Source organism: Schistocerca piceifrons, chromosome X (assembly GCF_021461385.2).
Source record: "Schistocerca piceifrons isolate TAMUIC-IGC-003096 chromosome X, iqSchPice1.1, whole genome shotgun sequence".
NCBI classification, from domain to species: domain Eukaryota; kingdom Metazoa; phylum Arthropoda; class Insecta; order Orthoptera; family Acrididae; genus Schistocerca; species Schistocerca piceifrons.
In genome coordinates, this window is record NC_060149.1 from 201,798,947 (window position 1) to 201,818,415 (window position 19,469).

At 39.6% G+C, this 19,469-nt stretch overlaps 1 protein-coding gene across 1 annotated transcript in view; it reads right to left on the minus strand.

The window, feature by feature from the left end:
* Nucleotides 1-280: 280 nt before the first annotated feature.
* Nucleotides 281-19,469, minus strand: part of LOC124721370 (DNA mismatch repair protein Msh2) — a 229,822-nt gene continuing 210,633 nt past the window's right edge. The window contains exons 13-18 of the mRNA XM_047246303.1: nucleotides 15,311-15,532; nucleotides 7,765-7,997; nucleotides 7,510-7,601; nucleotides 2,109-2,331; nucleotides 1,816-1,911; nucleotides 281-1,428 (exon numbers count right to left, since the gene is read on the minus strand). Of these exons, the coding sequence (XP_047102259.1) occupies nucleotides 1,291-1,428; nucleotides 1,816-1,911; nucleotides 2,109-2,331; nucleotides 7,510-7,601; nucleotides 7,765-7,997; nucleotides 15,311-15,532 (1,004 nt within the window). The 3' untranslated portion in view covers nucleotides 281-1,290. The remainder of the gene's footprint in view (nucleotides 1,429-1,815; nucleotides 1,912-2,108; nucleotides 2,332-7,509; nucleotides 7,602-7,764; nucleotides 7,998-15,310; nucleotides 15,533-19,469) is intronic.

Below are 19,469 nucleotides of genomic sequence, written 5' to 3' on the forward strand. Positions count from 1 at the left end.
TTGCATTCCTTGGTATTGTATATCTTTATGTGATGGGATTAGGACGCTTTTCACCAAATCTTCAGGTCAAATGCCCGCATTGTAATTATATCCTTCTGATAGGTTTATTAACGAAAGAGGTGTAAGTATAGGACAAAACTTCATCCTATGTTTTATCCGGGAATGCAACACCACAAATAAATGAGGTGTCAGGGGTTTGAGAAATTTATGTAGCAAAAAACGTATGAAAAGAGTTTATTTTTAGTAATTAAATACAAAAATTAATGTAAATGTTCAAGTGCACTATGTTACACAATTAAATCAAATTATAAGATGACATTCTGGCAATTAAAAGCAGAACATAAAACAATACTGTCAATATCATTAGAAACTGCCTTCACAAAGAGCTTGAATGTAATGTGTGGATGAATGGCTGATGTAAAAAGACACAATTAACAGCAATGAGTAAAAGAGAGGTAGGTTGGCTGAAAATTACAAACACAGGCCTAAACAACATGTGATTTACATACAAAACACACATTTCAACGATTAATGCTGAACTTTAGAGTGACTACAAAACGGTACGGCCTCATTTTATTTCAGTCTTAAAAGTCCATATTTAAAAAAAGGAAGGGGCAAAAATGGGAAAATGAAACACTTAAAATCAATATTTAAAGAAAAGTATGGAACAAAAATGGAAAAATGAAACATAAATAAGGGTAAAGAGACACACTCTCTCTCTCTCTCTCTCTCTCTCTCTCTCTCTCTCTCTCTCTCTCTCTCTCTCCCTGCCTTGCATGACCTCACATATCTTACACCATTACGTGACACTTGTGATTCAGCACAATTCAATTCTTGTGATTTTTCAGTATTGAGCATCTTATGGTCTGATGCATAACACAATAATTATTTTGTAACCTTTTCTTGCATTTGTTTCTATATTGTATACCTGAACCTAATACTAATAATCTCGTCACAAATCATGCAATAAAAATTATCACAACAGGCCAGAAGATTTCCATCTCTGATCAAAATTTTGTCAAAGCAGTTAAATGATAAACTTTAAATTAAATTGTGTTAAAAAACTGCATGTCTTGATGAAATGCAATCACAGCTGTCTAAGAATGGAGCACAGTGGTGCCTTGTTGAATGAAGTGCCATAACTGCTTGTAAGCATTGTAAACTGTGTTGCAGCTTCAGTTTGTTAGAGCAGGCTGGTGCCTTTCCACTTATATTACAGCTTCGTAACACATTTTATAGAAGTCAGGTACTTATCTACAGGAACTTTCAAAGACAAAAAATGTGTTAAATTCATTCAAAATCATATAGCAAAGACACAGCCCTTTCCCTTTCTTCTATGACCTTCCGAAATTTCGCATTTGGCGGCAGATCTTCTTTTGCAATAGTTTTCAATTTGTTCAGAAGTTTCTCCAACACATCTGGGTGTTCCTGTGAACATAACAAGGCTTTTTACAGAATACTCAAACATGTGGAGGCAAATATCACCCGACATAACACTATTGGCATTTTAGAAAGACCTCTGTTCCATGGGCACAAATGAAATTTATTAGACAAAAAGGGAGAGAAAATACTGCTCAGATTGCATGTATCTCTTTATAGAACAGCAAAAACAGTAAACACATGCAGTCACAGAAAGAGCAGCAATTGGATCACAGGTTGGTCTCAATGCACAACTTACTCTCGTGTAAATTACCAAGTCATTTTAGTAGAATAATATACACAGATACTTCTTATTAATAAAACTGTTTCCTGTAGCAAAGATACGTGGAAAGACCAGGTCACTTTCAGATACGAATACACTGAACACAATCTTACCATTAGCTTTTCAAAAGAAACAATGCTCTCCTTTTCATTAATATCACCTCTGTCTAGATATTCATTCTCATAACTCTTGAGCCTAGCAGTGGCATCCTGAAACATGAATTAAATGATGATAGGAGACACAGGCGTTAAACTGCATCACACAATGACTTGTCAAGATGAGCTGTCCAATTCACTAGTAATATTGCAAGTGCAGTAAGTCACATACCACTTTCAGTATTACAATATTTTCTAATTTTATGAAATATTTACGAACTATCAATCACTGCCAACAATACTGCACTTACCTCTATCACATCATCTGGTAATTTGGCAACCTTAGCAACTTCAACTCCAAAGCTCCTGTTGCAAAATCCTGGCTCAATTTTGTATAGCATTGTAAGTTTACCATCCACAATCATTGCAGTAGCATGTAGATTGTGAACATTTGGTAGCTCATTTGCCAGCTCAGTTATTTCATCAAAATGAGTAGCAAATAATGTGAAACACCTTGTTTTCTCTGCTAAGTGCCTAGAAAATATTGGTTTATTATTCTCAGCAGTATTTACTGTGTTGTATACATAATTGTGGCACGTGCTGAGCAGTAGATCTGTAAATAAACAAGCTCTAGAACATGGCAACTAAAGTGGAAAGCTTGCATTCTGCTTTGGACAACATGCATACACACATGGCTACCTCTGGCTAAACTAGGCTGAGGGACTGTGTTGGGCAGAGCAGGTGAAATGGCCACAGTAATAAGGAAAAGGATGGAAAGATAAGCAGAAAGATGAAGAGAAGAGAGAAGCAAGTGTTTTGATGTGGAGGGTAGCAGGGATAACAACAGGAATATGACACCAAAGGAAGCTCACTCTGATTTATGCTGGGATAAAACATTATGTGTAGGGTGTATGGAGGGGGAGAGGGGGGGAATAGAAGGGAAGGCAGGAAGGAATGAGGAAGAAAGAGTGACCACATTTTAACAATGTGTAAATGATGAGGTAATTAGGGACACTGCACAAGTTTGGATGGGGGGAGAATGGGGTAGGTAATCAATAGTGTCATTTTCAAATGAACTATCTAAGCATTGGCCTTAAGCAATTTCGGAGAACCACAGAAAATGAAAATCTGGATGACCAGATGGTGATCACAGCTGACCAGATGGGGATCAGAGCCACTGTCGTGCTGAATGTGAGCCAAATGTCTTGCAAATGGGAAACCTTGCTGTCCTAGAATGTAAAGGGGAAACTGCTAAGAGAACAAAGCGAATAATGATTTATAGAACAAAAACTATAAATAAAACTACAGTGACAAGGCCAGAGGGAGTAGTGGGAAGCAGGTGCAGTACTGGGGGAGTGAAGGGACAAGAAAATCATGGAAATTGAGACTAGACAGACTGGGGGGCCAAAGGGTGTGATAGAGAAAAGGTTCTCATCAGTTACCAATTTGGAGAAGACAGTGTTCAGGGTGGGCGTGGGGCAGGGGATGTAGATTCGATCACCATGAGGGTGCTGCAGAGATGCTTGGTGAAGAAATATGATGTTAATAATTATAGAAAAACAATATCTGAGGCAGACTGTAAGATGGTTCTATTACCTCTATCACATATCTTCATAAAAAAAAAAAAATAAATAAATAAATAAAAAAACACAAGTAAAAGATAGGGGAGGCAATTATGTGTTTGGAGGCATACTGCCAGTCATTTTCAATGGTTTGTGTGTAGTCATCTTCAGAAACCCATACATTAAGCTCCACACGGGGGCAGAGACCAAGTATGTGTTAATGGGCAATATACACTTTGGTAATTCAGCCTATCTGTAGGAAAGAAGTAGCAACTGCAATGTGGAAGTAATAACAGTGTTTGCAGGTCCACTGAAAGTTAAAAAAAAAAGAGACAGAGAGGAGGAAGAGCTTTCTAAGCATGTTATGCATGCAAACAATTTTGTTAGTGATTTTCACTTATCTGGAACAGTCTCATAACTTTAAAGACACACAAAATTCAGTACTGAAGCTACAAATTTTAGTTTCCCTGAAACTAATTTTCACTTGAAAAACTCTCTAAATTTTTCATTTATAATATGGTTTTCTGCAGACTATCACATACATAAATGGATCTGGTTGATTACCACCACCGCCACCACCACCACCACCACAACTACCTCAAGCTGATTACACAAACCAGCAATAAAATATGAAGCTATTCTTGGACTCCTGTCTCCCTCTTCCTTTAATTTCAACTGGTAAAGGTCCCAGACCAATGGGCAGTAAAAGGAAATCAACTGAAAGTTTTTGGTAAGCTATCTCCTTAGTGGATGAAATGCATTTGCTTGAGATTCTATCAGCCACTCTTTACAAATAGTTTAATATGATCCTTCCACATTAAGTCACTCCAGATACATCTTTTAGATTTTTTCTGACACAGGGTGTATACGTGGACAAGGAAAAAAACAATCCCGGATTTTTCCCCGGATCTCCTGGTTAAAAATACACTTTCTCCCAAGTGAAAATACACTTCTTCCGTGTTAAGTGACAGTATACTATCCCTCGCAACTGTAAAATGTATGAATCATTTGAATGGTTATGGTTCTACACAGCGGCTTAGGATTTCCCAGCACTTTAGGAAACGATACTCACAGGGGGGGAGGGGAGGGGGGGGGGAAGGGGGGGGTTGTCGACCACAACACATTTTGGAAAGTTCTTTGATGTGCAGCAACATAAACACTGCAAATTTTCATATTACAAAAGTATAAATTCACATTCCACTAAACACCACATGTTACTCTCCGAAGCATTGAAATGGAGATTGCGAAGCGCTTTTGTAAGCCAGTCATACCTCATGTCATGCAATCTCGCCAGCCGATGACAGCGGATATTCAGAGCATAGGACACGTGATGTAGTCGGCCAATTGCAACATCATTGTTAAGTAGTACAAACACACAAATAGGAAAAGTTTATATACATAGTGATGTTACAAGAAAAAACCTTTCAGATATAGTATTGGTCTCTATGATTTGTAAGCCGCAAGAGAAGCTAAGCTTTCACATATAATTTTGATCTTTTTTGTGCATTTTACACTTTAAGATACATCACACAAATGTGCCAGCAAAATGTTTAATACCATTATTAATCTCTGATCTTCTGGGCTGGAAATTCTGGCAAATGTATTGTCATCAAACAGTTTATTTTTAAATGAGAGTCAAACACTCTGTGATTTAAGAAATTCATCGTACATTCTCGCACATAGTTCATCTTGCATAAAAGTAAATTTACTCTGAAAATAAAGCTTTTCAAACCACAATTCGCAATATTTTTCCCATGATCTGTTAGAAACAGATTTGTTCCAGCAGTTGCTAGAGAGCGGCAGATAAGAGGCATCACCGCACTTGCGCAGCTGCGATGATGTAGGAAGCCCGTATGTGTAAAACATTAAAAGATCTTACATGATGTCATAAAAGAAACAAGACATCAGAGGGTACTCCAAGAGTGTCGGAATTTCGTGAACCATACTGCAATAAATAATTCATCTTAAAGTGCACATTCGTATGTCCAGATTGCCAACGAAGTAGGCCTCGACCTGATATTAAGCTCTTCAGTGTGGTGTTTGGGATGTCAGTTTTCTTGGAGCACCAGTACTGTATTATCTAATGTTGAGTTCTTTATTATGGCATAATGCCATATGTGCCAGAAGATGAAAATGTGCATTTGAAATGCAGCGAACAGTTGAAACCAATAGTGTGGTAACACTTCGTTTCAAATAAATTGGCTGTCTCAGCGGAAAAGATAGATCAAAAGCCGGATTTCTGTAGCAAAGTGACAAAAGTAACTTCATTATTCTGCAAGGCAATTAATGCTTGACTGTCAGAAAGGTGGAAATAAAATCTGAAACAAATAACATATTTTAGCCTTCCGTAATTACGTGAATGTATTTTAATTCACTTGATAGCTCCCAGCCACAGAAATCAGTTTGTTTTCATTTGAAATGAGAGCAGTAAACGAAGAGCAAACAGCAGAATCACTAAATGTAAACAAGGATCACATGTGAGCCAAAGGATGAGCAGTCTTGTGTGCTATCATCTACACTACGAGAACAACTGACAGTAACTGTATATGGAAGGCTGCTCAAATTTGCATGCACAGTGGCCTGATGGCTAACTTTGATGCTTGGCTCAATGTATCTAATTTGTTTCTTAACAATTATTTTTCAGCACAATCTATCTTCCAACAACCTTGCAAGCTTTTCACACTGTTTCTGACCACACTATAATATACCAAGAGCAATGTAATACTTCCTGGTAGTGTGATCAAAAGTACTTCAACTTTTGATGATTTCTTTCCACACATACCTCCCTAGGCCTTTAAGAAAACTAATAACGTCAGAGAGCAAAGCTGAGTTTCCTTCGTATAAATGGCAGCTATTGAAAATTAAAAGTAATTACAGTAAACAACATTTCCAACTACAAAAGTTGGAAAGATAATAGTTAATACCATACGCTAAGATTACAATTAATGTGATATTCATATTCACAGTACAATTTTAAAATGCAAAACAAACTGTAGCGTTATGTGTATTTTCAAAGTGCAAATTTCGTAAGGTAGCACAGACTCTTCATAGAATTCACAAGTGTGAAAAGTGTTTTTGAATAACCTGTCTATATGTCATTTGGTCAGTACACAAATACCTTTGCTGTGAAAGGTTCTTGTATATTCCCACCTCCTGTATGTGTAAGATATCTGTAATTTTCTTCAACAATACTAAGAGATAGATGATTACTCACTACATAGAGGTGGTGTTGAGTCGCAGACACAATGAAAAGACTGCTAAGCTTTTAGCTTTCAGATAAAAAAGTCCTGCTTCAGAAACGTGTGCACCCCACCCCCTTTCCCCATCTCTCTCTCTCTCACACACACACACACACACACACACACACACACACACACACACACACAGCGCGTTTACCATCTGTGGCTGCTCGGTAACGACCCATCTGTGAATCATACTTCTGTGATTATGTGTGTTTTTTGCTGTTGAAGGGGGCCATTTTTGTCAGAAAGCTAAAAGCTAGCAGTCTTTTCAGTGTGTGTGTGTGTGTGTGTGTGTGTGTGTGTGTGTGTGTGTGTGTGCGCGCGCAGCTCAACACATCTGTATGTGGTGAGAAGCAGTTTATCCTTTTCATATTGTTGTTATTCTATCCTGGACGTCCCATTGTTTAATTAAATTTTTCTTCACTTGTGCTATGCAGATGGAACCTGTATCTATTACACTATTGTGCCAAACCCTCCAAGACATGACCTTCCTGCAGCTCCATTTTAAACTGAATTGTTTTATTGCTATTTTGCTTCAAAAGTGCCTTATATCATACGATTTAAATGCAAGAAGTCTACAAAATTAAGTATTCTTTGTATAACAGCAGAAATAATAACTGTAATTCCATATACTAACCACGCATGTTATCAAAATTTTAGCACAACTACTATTTTGAACGATATAGCAGGGCACAAATTTTGTGATTGCTCTGTGGCATCACTTATGTTTAACACCCCCAAATTCAAAATGGGGGGCCAAACTTCTAAAAATGATCTGTTATTCTCTGACACTATTTTATCAGTAATGGTAAAATTAATTCAAGAATTAGATTACACACTTAAATATTGAGCTGAGCAACAATAAAAACTTAAATTTTCCCTGACGAAAGTTTTTCTGAGACACTCACTTTGAAATTGCCCATGCGATGCCACAACCTTCATAAGTAGATGTACCCCTTCCAAGTTCATCAATGAGAACAAGAGATTTTCTAGTGGCACTCTGCAATGAAAACAATTTCCAAAATTTAATTATACTTACTTTCCTGAATTAGCAGCTTAGGACCAAATAATTATAAATTTAAGTGTCATTTATTTGTCTCTGAAACATAAATCTTGCAGTGGTGGAAGTGGAGAGGTCATTAAAAGCTCAGAGAAGATCTTACTCTAATGATGCTCGATGTTTCCATCATCTCCTTCATAAATGTTGACATTCCTTTACTCAGATCGTCACTTGCACCAACTCTTGCAAATATTTCATCCACAACTGATATTTCAGCCTTGCTGCATGGTACAAAGCATCCAATTTGAGCCATGAAAACACAGATACCAACAGAGCGTGCATATGTGCTTTTTCCACCCATATTAGGTCCAGTAATGACGTAAAAGGTCTTCTCATCTATAAGAAATAAATCACCATAAAAGATTATTAACCTAAAAGATAATTATTATTTATTTATATAGTGTGTGTTTTTTAAAACACAATATTAAATAAAATACAGACAGTAAGCATATGCAATTTACAGACAGACACTTAAATTTTTAACATAAACAACTGGATTGTTCAGTGCCCGCAGGAAATCATTGGAAGTTCCATGATATGCCTTGCATTCTGTAACAATGTGGCAAACTATTTGTCTGGCTGCTTCACAGTCACATTTTGGAGATGGAGCCTTACCTCATCTATAAAAAGAGTCTGTGCTAATCCCACGATTGGTGGGTACTGTATTAGTGGTTGCCATATTCTATGCAATTGGTCCCGAAGGTAGATGGTTTCTTTCTTATGCAAGGCAAGTTCTAGCAATGTGGAGAGAAAGCCTCTGTCCAGTCTCACTCCCATGGCTGCTTTCACGGACGGTTTCCTTGATTGAAGCTTGTAGTTTTCTAGGACAGCTGCATCTTGATAGATAGGGAGTTGCATGTTGGCTTGTATGTGTTTAAACTCACTGAGCGGGGCTGCTTTTCGTCGCAGGCCACGGTGTGGAAGTGCATGTGTGACTGATCTGTACAAGAGCACCGTATTCCACAGCAGAGTAGGCTAGTCAAAGTGCTGAAGTACGGTACGCAGCATTTCAGTAACAAAGCCCAGGTTGTTCTGTACAGCTTATGTAGGATGATGTTCCTAGTTCATATCTTTGCTGCTGTGTTTACCAGATGTTTCTTGTACAACAGTGTTTGGTCCACTGTAACCATCGGATATTCTGTCACCAAAATGGACTTGGACCTGTCTAGTCACTGCTCTATTACACAAATGACAGCAAGCTACCTCTGAAAGTATTTCCCCATTATCGCCAGATCAGATGTTGAGATGTCTTCTGTTTCTTCAAAATTTCGGCGTCCCACTGCCAGCACTCAGTCATCATCAGCATATCAGAACTTAGGGGATATCGTTTAGAGCACATCAGAGATGTACAGATCAAGCAGCACTGGTGTGAGGACAGATTTGAGGTAGTCCATCATTTAGCATCTTTGAAGAGCTTACCCTATTGTCTGGTGTCTACATCTACATACATACTTCGCAAGCCACCGTATTGCGCATGGTGGTAGGTAACTTGTACCAAAATTAGTCATTTACCTGCCTAGATTCATTTACCTGCCTAGATATTCAATTGACATGACTGTGTCAAGGACGACACTAATAATGTTGTATTTGAACATTATGGCATTGTTTTTTCTACTTATCTGAATTAACTTACATTTTTCTACATTTAGAGCAAGCTGCAAATTCATCACACCAACTAGGAATTTTGTCTGTCACTTTGTATCCTCCTACAGTCACTCAATTATAACACCTTCCCATACACCACAGCATCATAAACAAACAGCTGCAGACTGCTGCTGACCCTGCCTATCAGATCGTTTACCTATATAGAGAACAAGAGCGGTACTGTCACACTTCCCTGGGGCACTGCAGATGATATCCTTGTCTCTGATGAACACTCACTCACCATTAAGGACAACGCATTGGGTTCTCTTACTCAAAAGTTTTCGAGCCACTCACATATCTGGGAACCTATTCCATATGATTATACCTTTATCAACAGTCTGCAGAGGGGCACCATGTTGAAAACTTCCCTGAAATCTAGGTATACGGAATCTCCACGTTGCCCTTCATCCAAGGTTTGCAGGATAACATATGAGAAAAGAGCAAGCTGACTTTTGCACGAGCAATGTTTTCTAAAACTGTGTCGATTCATTGACATCAGCTTTTCTTTCTCACGAAAACTTATTATGAAGGATGATCAAAAAATTTCCATTTAAAGGCTGCATAGTCCAGAACTGGCATGCGAATCAGGCAAAATTGCCACGAGTATTGAGGCAATTGTCTCACTGATGCACTGTACAGTAAAACACAGTGTCCTGCTGTATGAAGAAGTCCATAGCTCCCTGCTGTACATTCCTACATGAATCTTTGACTCTTCAAGGCCTTTTCTAAGGGATCAAAGGCACTAAAATCACATGGGGAGAGAACAGGACTTCAGGGCAGTTGCTTGAATATATCTAAATCGTCTGTAATGGCTGAGGCTGGCCTCCCAGGTCAACTGGCATCTTGCTCTCTTCCATTGCCACACCAGACTGGTAAATGAGTTACTTGATAGAAGTCTTCAACCCACTTCACAATTTTGTGCATGGTCAGAATTTCCTTGGGTTCTCCGCAAGATCTTTTGCTAAGATATGATATTGGTAGTAGTTGTATGCTTTGCACATTGATCTTTTTACAGGTGCATGAATCTTTTGCCAATCATTTGCAATTTCTTTTTCTAACTGACAGTAGCCTCTGATTCCTCTACATTTTCTTAATCTTGTTCTTCATCTATTTGCTTGGCACATAATAACTCCAGAGCATGATTTACAATCCGTTTAAATTCTGTCCATAATTCCCCTATGTTCATCACACTAGAATGAAATTATGTCCATTCATTGCCTAAGAGCATAGCTAATGACTGCTTATCTGCTCTTTCTAGCAAAAATACTCTTTTAGCTGTCTTGATGGATTTATTAACTTTAGAAACCATCCTTAATATGATGACATCATGATCACAAATCCCTGTCTCTATACTGACAGGCCTGTTCGTAACTACATGATCTAAAATATTTCTATTATTTGTGCGCTATTGAACTAGCTACTTAAGACAGTTCTTGAAAATGTGTTCCAAAGTACTCCCCGAGACTGACCATCACTGCCAACTGCAATGAATCCATACATGTCCCAGTCAGTGCGTTAAAGTCACCCCCACTAACATTGCATCATTTGGCTATTTCTGCACTACTGAGCTTACACTTACATTGAATGATTTCAGAATTGTCATTTGGGTGGCTGGTAAATGCATCCAACAATTTAACATGATTTCACCTAGACCTGTTATACGTGTACAGGTAACTTCACAGTCAGACTCATTTTCAACCTCGATCAAGACAATATTTTTGTGAACTGCAATGGACACTCTCCCACCTGTGGTGCCTAATCTGTATTTTCGGTACACATTCCATGCCTTGATAAATATTTAGAGCTTCAGCTCTCGGTTCCAAGAATAATTTGAGTGAGACAGCTTACCTGGAAGGCACTAAATTCAGGAACTTTACTACAAATACTTCAACAATTTACTGATAATATTTTGACAGCTGAAGTGTCCTTACTCTGAGCATAGTGTGATTTCACTACCTGCAGTACTCAAAGTACTGCCTAGTCCACAGTCACAAATAATCAGTTACTTGAGTAGACGCTTCCTTTGTGTAGTGCACCACTGACCTATCAACAGAAGTCCTACAATTTTCCACCCATAATGCAGGTCCAGAAATCTACAGCCAAAACCACCACAGAGTCAGTAAAGCATTTGGTTGAATCCCTCCACTCAGCTCCAAACCAAGCATGCTGTTTAATAAGTTGGGCTGTTTTTCTACATGCGATTATTTGAACAAGTTTGTGGAGAAGCCCTTGTCTCCAGGCTGCATTGTAAGCTGCTGACAGATCTATAATGCAGCTGATGTTTGTAAATTCGTATGAAAGCCGCCTTCTATGCAGGTCTTTAGTGATGTTATCTGGTTGGTACGGCTCCTTCCTGAGTGAAAGCCAGCTTTTTCAATTGAGTTTTCTCAAATATTGCATCAGAGATTCTTTTGTAGATGGCTCTGTGAAGAAGATTGTCCATTATGTTTAGAATGGTTGCAGGATGATATTTTTTTGCTCGTTGCTTGGTTTTCCTGGCATAAGGATGGCGATGGTCTTTTCCATTCCATTCAGAATCAGGGTTCCACAAGTTTCCCCAAGTGAAATTTCCTGGTACTTCTCTGATTTCCAGACAAGTTTCAGCATTTTTCCCTGATCTCAAAGGTGAGTAGAGACATAAGTAGATAAAAAATGTAAATATTTCTGTACTTCTCCTCCATCTGAGCAAAAATGTTAAGTACTAACTTCAACATCTTTTGTAATTAACTGTTTTTAGATGGAGTAAGCAAGGCAAATGGTATGTGCATTTCATTAAGACCACTGTTGTTATTTTATTTCAATAAAGCGAAACACATTTGGTGACAAAAATACACATTTCCTTGGAGTTGCAAAACATATTTAAAATACCTTCACTGATTTCAGAAATATCCTTAGAAAAAGTAGGCCTCTTGAAAGGAGGGGATAAGGCAGGGAAGAGCTGTGTAAATCAACACTACAGGGGACTGCCGATAAAATGTTGGTTCTACTATGCTCATTATTGTCGGTTATTATCTACTGTGTTATGTCTATTATTTTACAGGTACTGTGTGATTGTTCTTTTGAGAAATATATAAGTACATTGTGTACAAACCACCAGAGACTGCCACAATTTTCTTCTTGTTATCGTCTATACTTTCTGATACATAAATTACTTTTGAAATGCCTAAATGACTACAGTAAATAAAATATTTACAAAATGCTGCACTGTACAATGTACTTGCAGTGAGACAGTCGCAATTGCTGAAATCCGCCACCCGAGCCCACTGATTGCAGAGGAGCACCGCAGTCCTGCGTACTTTGATAAACCATGAAAATTTGCCACATTATGCCACACACAAACAGACCCAGTCTGTGGGTAGATCAGTGAGATTATATCTGACAGGCAGGGCTTGCACATTAGTGGGAAATGATGGGCTTCAGATCAGAAGGCCTGATCTGTTAGAGATCCCAACAGAAATGCCCTGCAATTTTGGCCTGTAGTGGAAGTCCACTTGTGTGCCAGCTACTCACATGTCAGACAACCTCTTGATGAAATGAGGCTGCAGTGATCAACCATACAACAGATACATTGAAGAGCCAAAGCAATTGGTACAACTGCCTAATATCATGTAGGGCTCCTGTGAGCACACAGAAGTGCCGCAATATGATGTGGCAGGGATTTGATTTATGTCTGAAGTAGTGCTGGAGGGTACTGGCACCATGAATCCTGCACGGCTGTCCATAAATCCATAAGAGTAAGAGGGGGTGGAGTTCTCTTCTGAACAGCACGTTACAAGGCATCCCAGATGTGCTAAATAATGTGCATTTCTGAGGAGTTTGGTGGCCAGCAACTAGGAAGAGTGTTCCTGGAACCACCCTGTAGCAATTCTGGATGTGTGGAGAGTCGCATTGTCCTGTTGGAATTGCCCAAGTCCGTCAGAATGCACAATGGACCTGAATGGATGCAGGTTATCAGACAGGAAGCTTAGAAATGTGTCACCTGTCAGAGGCATATCCAGACATATCAGGGGTCCCATATCACTCCAACTGCACACGCCCCACACCATTAAAGAAGCTCCCCCAGCTTGAACAGCCCCCACTGACATGCAGGGTACATGGGTTCACGAGGTTGTCTCCATACCCAAATATGTCCATCCGCTCAATACAATTTGAAACAAGACTTGTCCGACCATGCAACATGTTTCCAGTCATCAACAGTCCAGTGTCAATGGTGACAGGCCCAGGTGAGATGTAAAGCTTTGTGTCATGCAGTAATCCAGGATAAATGAGTGGGCCTTTGGCTCTGAAAGCCTGTATCAATGTTGTTTCACCGAATGGTTTGCACGCTGACATTTGTTGATGGCCCAGCATTGAAATCTGCAGCAATTTGTGGAAGGGTTGCACTTCTCTCATGTTGAACGATTCTCCCGTTCTTGCAGGATCTCTCTCTGGCTGCAACGATGTCAGAGATTTGATGTTTTACCAGATTCCTGATATTCACAGTAAACTCGTGAAATGATCCTATGGGAAAAACTCCATTTCATCGCTACCTCGGAGATGTTCTGCCCCATCACTAGCGCGATGACTATAACACCATGTTCAAACTCACTTAAATCTTGATAACCTGCCATTGTAGCAGCAGTATCCATTCTAACAACTGTGCCTGACACTTGTTATCTTATGTACGCCTGTTTGCTCTGTATTTGAATACGCATGCCTGTACCAGTTTCTTTGGTGCTTCAGTGTTCTTGCGCAAATACTCTTAGAGTCAATACTAATGAAGATAATCACACTCTCTCAACTAAATTTTCAGCCATAGGCTTTGTCAGAAGCCACACACACACACACACACACACACACACACACACACACACACACACAAAAATCACTCAGACACAACTCGTGCACGCAAGACAACTGTCTCCAGCCACTGCGCCAACAATATCTGACAATCAGATCCAAACAAACCACTCCTCACGTGTCTCTGGCTCTTGTCAGCAGTTGCTAGGCTAGCAGCAAGAAGTGGTGGCTGCACTGACTGCAAGCTGAGGGGAGTGGTAAGAAGGGGAGAAGCAGTAAGAATAAGGGAGTAGGGAAGCTGCACCTGGCCAGAGATGATGCAAGACATCTCAGTAAACAAATCATTTCAGCTACTGAGACAAAAAACAAGATTTTTCCCTGTGTTTTTTAGAATTTCCATGATTTCCCTGATATGTCTGAACTTCCCTGATTTCCAGAACTTGTGACAACCCCGAGGACTCTCCCTCTCATTATGATATCAGCAAGGAACTTCGCTAGCCATTTTTTGGTATATTTACCATAGTTCAGGAGGAATTCGGGATTAATTCCATTAGGCCCTGGTGTCTTTCCCACTTTTATATCTTCATGAGTCACTGTTATTCCCTTGACACCAAAGGGCCATGAAAATAGAATATGGTTGGGGCTACATATCTTCAAAGCTGTGAGTTCATGTTTGATATAGGTGGTGAATGCTTAGTACCATGGGGTTCTTGAAGTAGTCACAAAGTCATTCACAATCCCATCTGAGTGCAGGGCCATTTCACCTCTTGTATCCTTAGGCTTTCCACCTAATTTCTTTGAAAGTGACCAGGCGTCTCTGCTAGAATTTTTGAAGTCCAGGTTGATGACTGTTTCTGTCCATTTCTTGCATCAATGCACTTCCAATTTGCACAGCAGTTCATCAGCTATCTCTTTGTCTCCTCCTTGGAGGAGCTTCTTGTATAGTTTTACACACTCAGCATTCCATCTGGGTATGTACTAATAAAACTCTGAGTAATGCTAAAGAGCTGATAAAGATTGCAACACAATCTTCAGAAATCCTGACTAAAACACATGAAAGTACAACATAATTACCGTTTTTGTGTTGATGCACAATAGAACTATTGGAAAATTTTGAACTTAAGGGTTGGATTGATGCTTACCATTCACTCCTCCTAAAACTAAAATCTCTCAAATGTAATAACAACAAAATTTTAAATGAACTACTATTCTTACATGTTACTAACCTTTGATAAACTCAACATCATTTGGAACATATGAAAGTCCATCACAAATTTCCACGCAAGGGTGTCTAACTTCCTCCAACTTCAATATGCCAACATTTGACTCATGAAGAATGGGGCGGACATACTGCCTTGAAGCAGTAGCAGATACTTCTGCAAAACTGGCTAGAACATCTAGCCGAGCAAGCACAGCATTCAACCCATAAACCACATCATAGTAAGCACCTGCAAATGAGCAACATCAAACCATAATAATTGGTAACAAAGAGAATGGCTAAAGGATAAATAAATTTAGTGTACAATTCAAATTTTGCAAACATGGAAACTCTACAAAAAGAGCCTTTCTTTGTTAGAACTGATCATTTGAATTATATTTAAAAACGTAGTTCACAAACAATAATGGAATCACGAAACAACAAAATTTTGCTGCAGAGAATCTATGTCCAATAAACAACCTAAAATATAAGGGCTATTCCACTCTTACTAGCAATTCAACTCAGACCACAAGTAACAGATACAGTAAAACCCCTTTTTACTCTTTTCAACAGATTTATTCACAATAGTGTAAAAATACAGGAAAGCATAGGAAACACAACCTGTGAAAATGAATTAAGTACTCTGTCATTCTCTTTATATTGTTCAATATAATGGAAGGAAACACTCCATTGTTATATGTCTGCTTGTGTCTGTATGTGTGGATGGATATGTGCGTGTGTGCGAGTGTATACCTGTCCTTTTTTCCCCCAAGGTAAGTCTTTCCGCTCCCGGGATTGGAATGACTCCTTACCCTCTCCTTTAAAACCCACTTCCTTTCGTCTTCCCCTCTCCTTCCCTCTTTCCTGATGAGGCAACAATTTGTTGCGAAAGCTTGAATTTTGTGTGTATGTTTGTGTTTGTTTGTGGTCTATCGACCTGCCAGCGTTTTTGTTCGGTAAGTCACCTCATCTTTGTCTTTATATTGTTCAAAATATGAAATTAAAACAATTTAAATTTTGCCTATTTAAAAAATCTGAAATAATTAACTGTTTCCGTTTCTTTTTAACAGCAGTTGGCTCTACTTATCTCCACACAGTATACAAAGCGTCAATCACAGATGCAGTGGCTGGGAGCTTACATATACAAATGTATGTGTGGGTTTCCCTCTTTGTTCTGATCATGTCCAATGGTGTGCAAATAAAACATGGAAGAATGTCTTTCATGAAACCACATTAAAAAGATATTCATGTTCTAGTGCGAGACTTCTTATTGATAATTGTTATAAAATTATGGTAAATAAAACTTTTAACACAATATTTGTTAAAACATTGAAGTTGGCAGTCTTCGTAAAAAGACAATAGGCACAAAATCTACAGCTAGTTGCTGACAAGGGGTCACTCAGTTCAAGTACATCCAGGTTGAGAAAGAGGGTGGAAATTGTCGTCATTTTATGGAGCGTCTTGAGGTGGAATGTTGTACATCTGATACCAGGTCGTACCAACCTAAGACTGTGGGCCTACTACCGATTAGTGTACTTCGCACAAAAGTAACAATGATTCATGAAAGCCCACTATCGACACAGCCCTCATCAAAAACAATGTTTACTTGTATAAATGACTGTGAAATTAAATTGAAGCTGTTGTAATACAATGCAATGAGCAGACGGAAGGTTGCTACTAGAGTCACTTTTGTTAGATTGTGATTATCATTAAGGCAGTCAGTCAGCATACTCTCCCATCCTTCCTAACACTGCAAACCTATAATGCAGGCAGCCATGAACCAACATGTCGACAATCAAAATCTTGCTTATGATGCTAATGCTACATTACATGATCATAACTATCATCGTACGAACTGAATGGCTCAAGGGAATGTTTAAAAGAATGACAGAAAGCAAAAGTATCAATTTTTGTTTCGATCTCCTAAATATTTTGATACATTATTTATTAGTAGTAAGTTCCTTGTTGATTTTATCACATTTTTCTTGTCTGCCTGCATTGTCAATTTTTCTCCTTAAAAATTAGATTCACTAGTTTTACTGGGCACATTTCTGAAATTATTTACTCTGGAATGCTGCAGTCTTCTTTGTTTTGTAGTGAAAATCTTGCTCTACGTAGTGTTCTATTGTCAAGATACTTTACGCAGAACAGTATGTTCTGAACAGAAACTTTGCTGTCATGTTTTTGTGAGCACAGCAAGCAAAGATTGTACGTGTTTTCCAGAAGAATAATGACAAGACCTGGAGTAATCTTCATGAAGCATGCAAAGAAACTTAAAAGGTTTTACCAAAAATGTGTACTCTTGTGTTCAAAACATATATTTCAGAATAACACAATATATTACAAATGGTATCTGTGATGAGACGACTGCAGTATGAACAGCCTCAGAGCTTCAAAAAGGAGTTTGATGTGTATGAAGAGCTCACTATAGAAAATGGAAGATATTAAACGTAAATGTGGAGTTCAGCATTTTGGATGGATGGGATTAAAGGGACCAGACTATCAGGTCACTGGTCCCTTAATTCTTTGTGTGTCAAGCCAGGAACGGTCCACAGAGAGGAAGTTCACAGAAGACAAATCCCAATGGACTCGATTGTTTCCAGGAATCAAGGACACCAAGACATAGAAGTAGGTAGATGTGAGAGATGGGTAAAAGGGTGGAGGCGAAAGACTTGCTCCACCCCAGAAAGCAGCTATAGGCCTCCTGGAAATGTTATGCAATTGGAGACACACACTCTGCATCCCATCGGTGCTCCCACATGGTAACAAGAAAACTAGCAACACGGAAAAGATAAAATCTCAGGACAGAGAAGAATGATGACAAATCTGTCAGTGAATGACAGATGTAAAAGAATAAGAAGAATCAAAAAGCTAGGAAGGTTTTTTTTTTTTGTTTGTGGTTTTAGGGCGCAAAACTTCTATGGTCATTAGCGCCCAGCCCGTGACGTAGAAAACAGGAAAAAAACGAAATTTAAAATCAGCAGCAATGGGAACAAAGTCATAAAATTTGAGAAACTAAAGGCAGAAGGAATGCTTAAAAATCCACTATAGAAAGGGGTTGGTTGTCCCCCAAAAAAAAGGCTTCAAATGACTGACGTCATTTCACTGTCACTAATAAACTGTAGAACGCGGTCAGCCGAGCGCGTGTCATCTGCTAAAATCGACGATAGATCAGGCGATAGCTGTAGACGGGAGCGTAACGGATTAAAATAGGGGCATTCAATTAAAAGGTGTCTGACCGTCCACGGCTGAGAGCAGTGGGGACAGAGTGGGGGAGGATCACCGCTTAAAAGATGTCGATGACTAAAAAGACAGTGCCCTATCCGGAGTCTAGCTAAAATTATCTCCTCCCGACGACGCGATCGGGAGGAAGAGGTCCATGCGCAAGGAAGGGCTTTCACTTCCCGCAATTTATTATGGGGAAGTGTTGACCAATGCGCATGCCATAAATGAGCAACTCGGCGACATAAACCGCTCCGTAGATCAGTAAACGGAAGAGACTGAATAGCTGGCCGAGGAAGAGAGACTGCAGCCTTGGCCGCTATATCGGCCGCCTCATTTCCACAGATACCAGCGTGTCCTGGGAGCCAGAGGAACGCCACTGAGACGCCCCCCAGGTGGAGCAAGCGCAGACAGTCCTGAATCCGGTGGACCAGAGGGTGCACAGGGTAAAGAGCTTGGAGACTGAGGAGAGAGCTGAGAGAATCTGAGCAGATTACGTACTGTATCCGCTGATGGCGGCGGATGTAGTGGACAGCCTGGAGAATAGCGTAAAGCTCCGCAGTATAAACCGAACACAGGTCGGGAAGCCGAAAGTGATTTGGGGTGTCGCCAACAATATAGGCACTCCCTACACCTAACGATGTTTTCGAGCCATCGGTGTAAATAAATGTGGCTTCCGTCATTTGTGCACATAGAGCAGCAAATGCCCGACGGTAAACAAGTGTAGGGGTACCATCCTTGGTAAATTGACAGAGGTCTCTGAGCAAGTCGATCCGGGGACGGAGCCAAGGCGGTGCTGTACCCCAAGTTGTCAAGAAGGTTTTAGGAAAGCGGAAGGAAAGAGAATGGAGCAGTTGACGGAAGCGGACTCCCGGGGGTAGTAGGGAGGAGGAGCGGCCTGCATACCCGACATCAAGGGAGGCGTCGAAAAAAAGGTCATGGGCTGGATTAGCAGGCATGGAAGA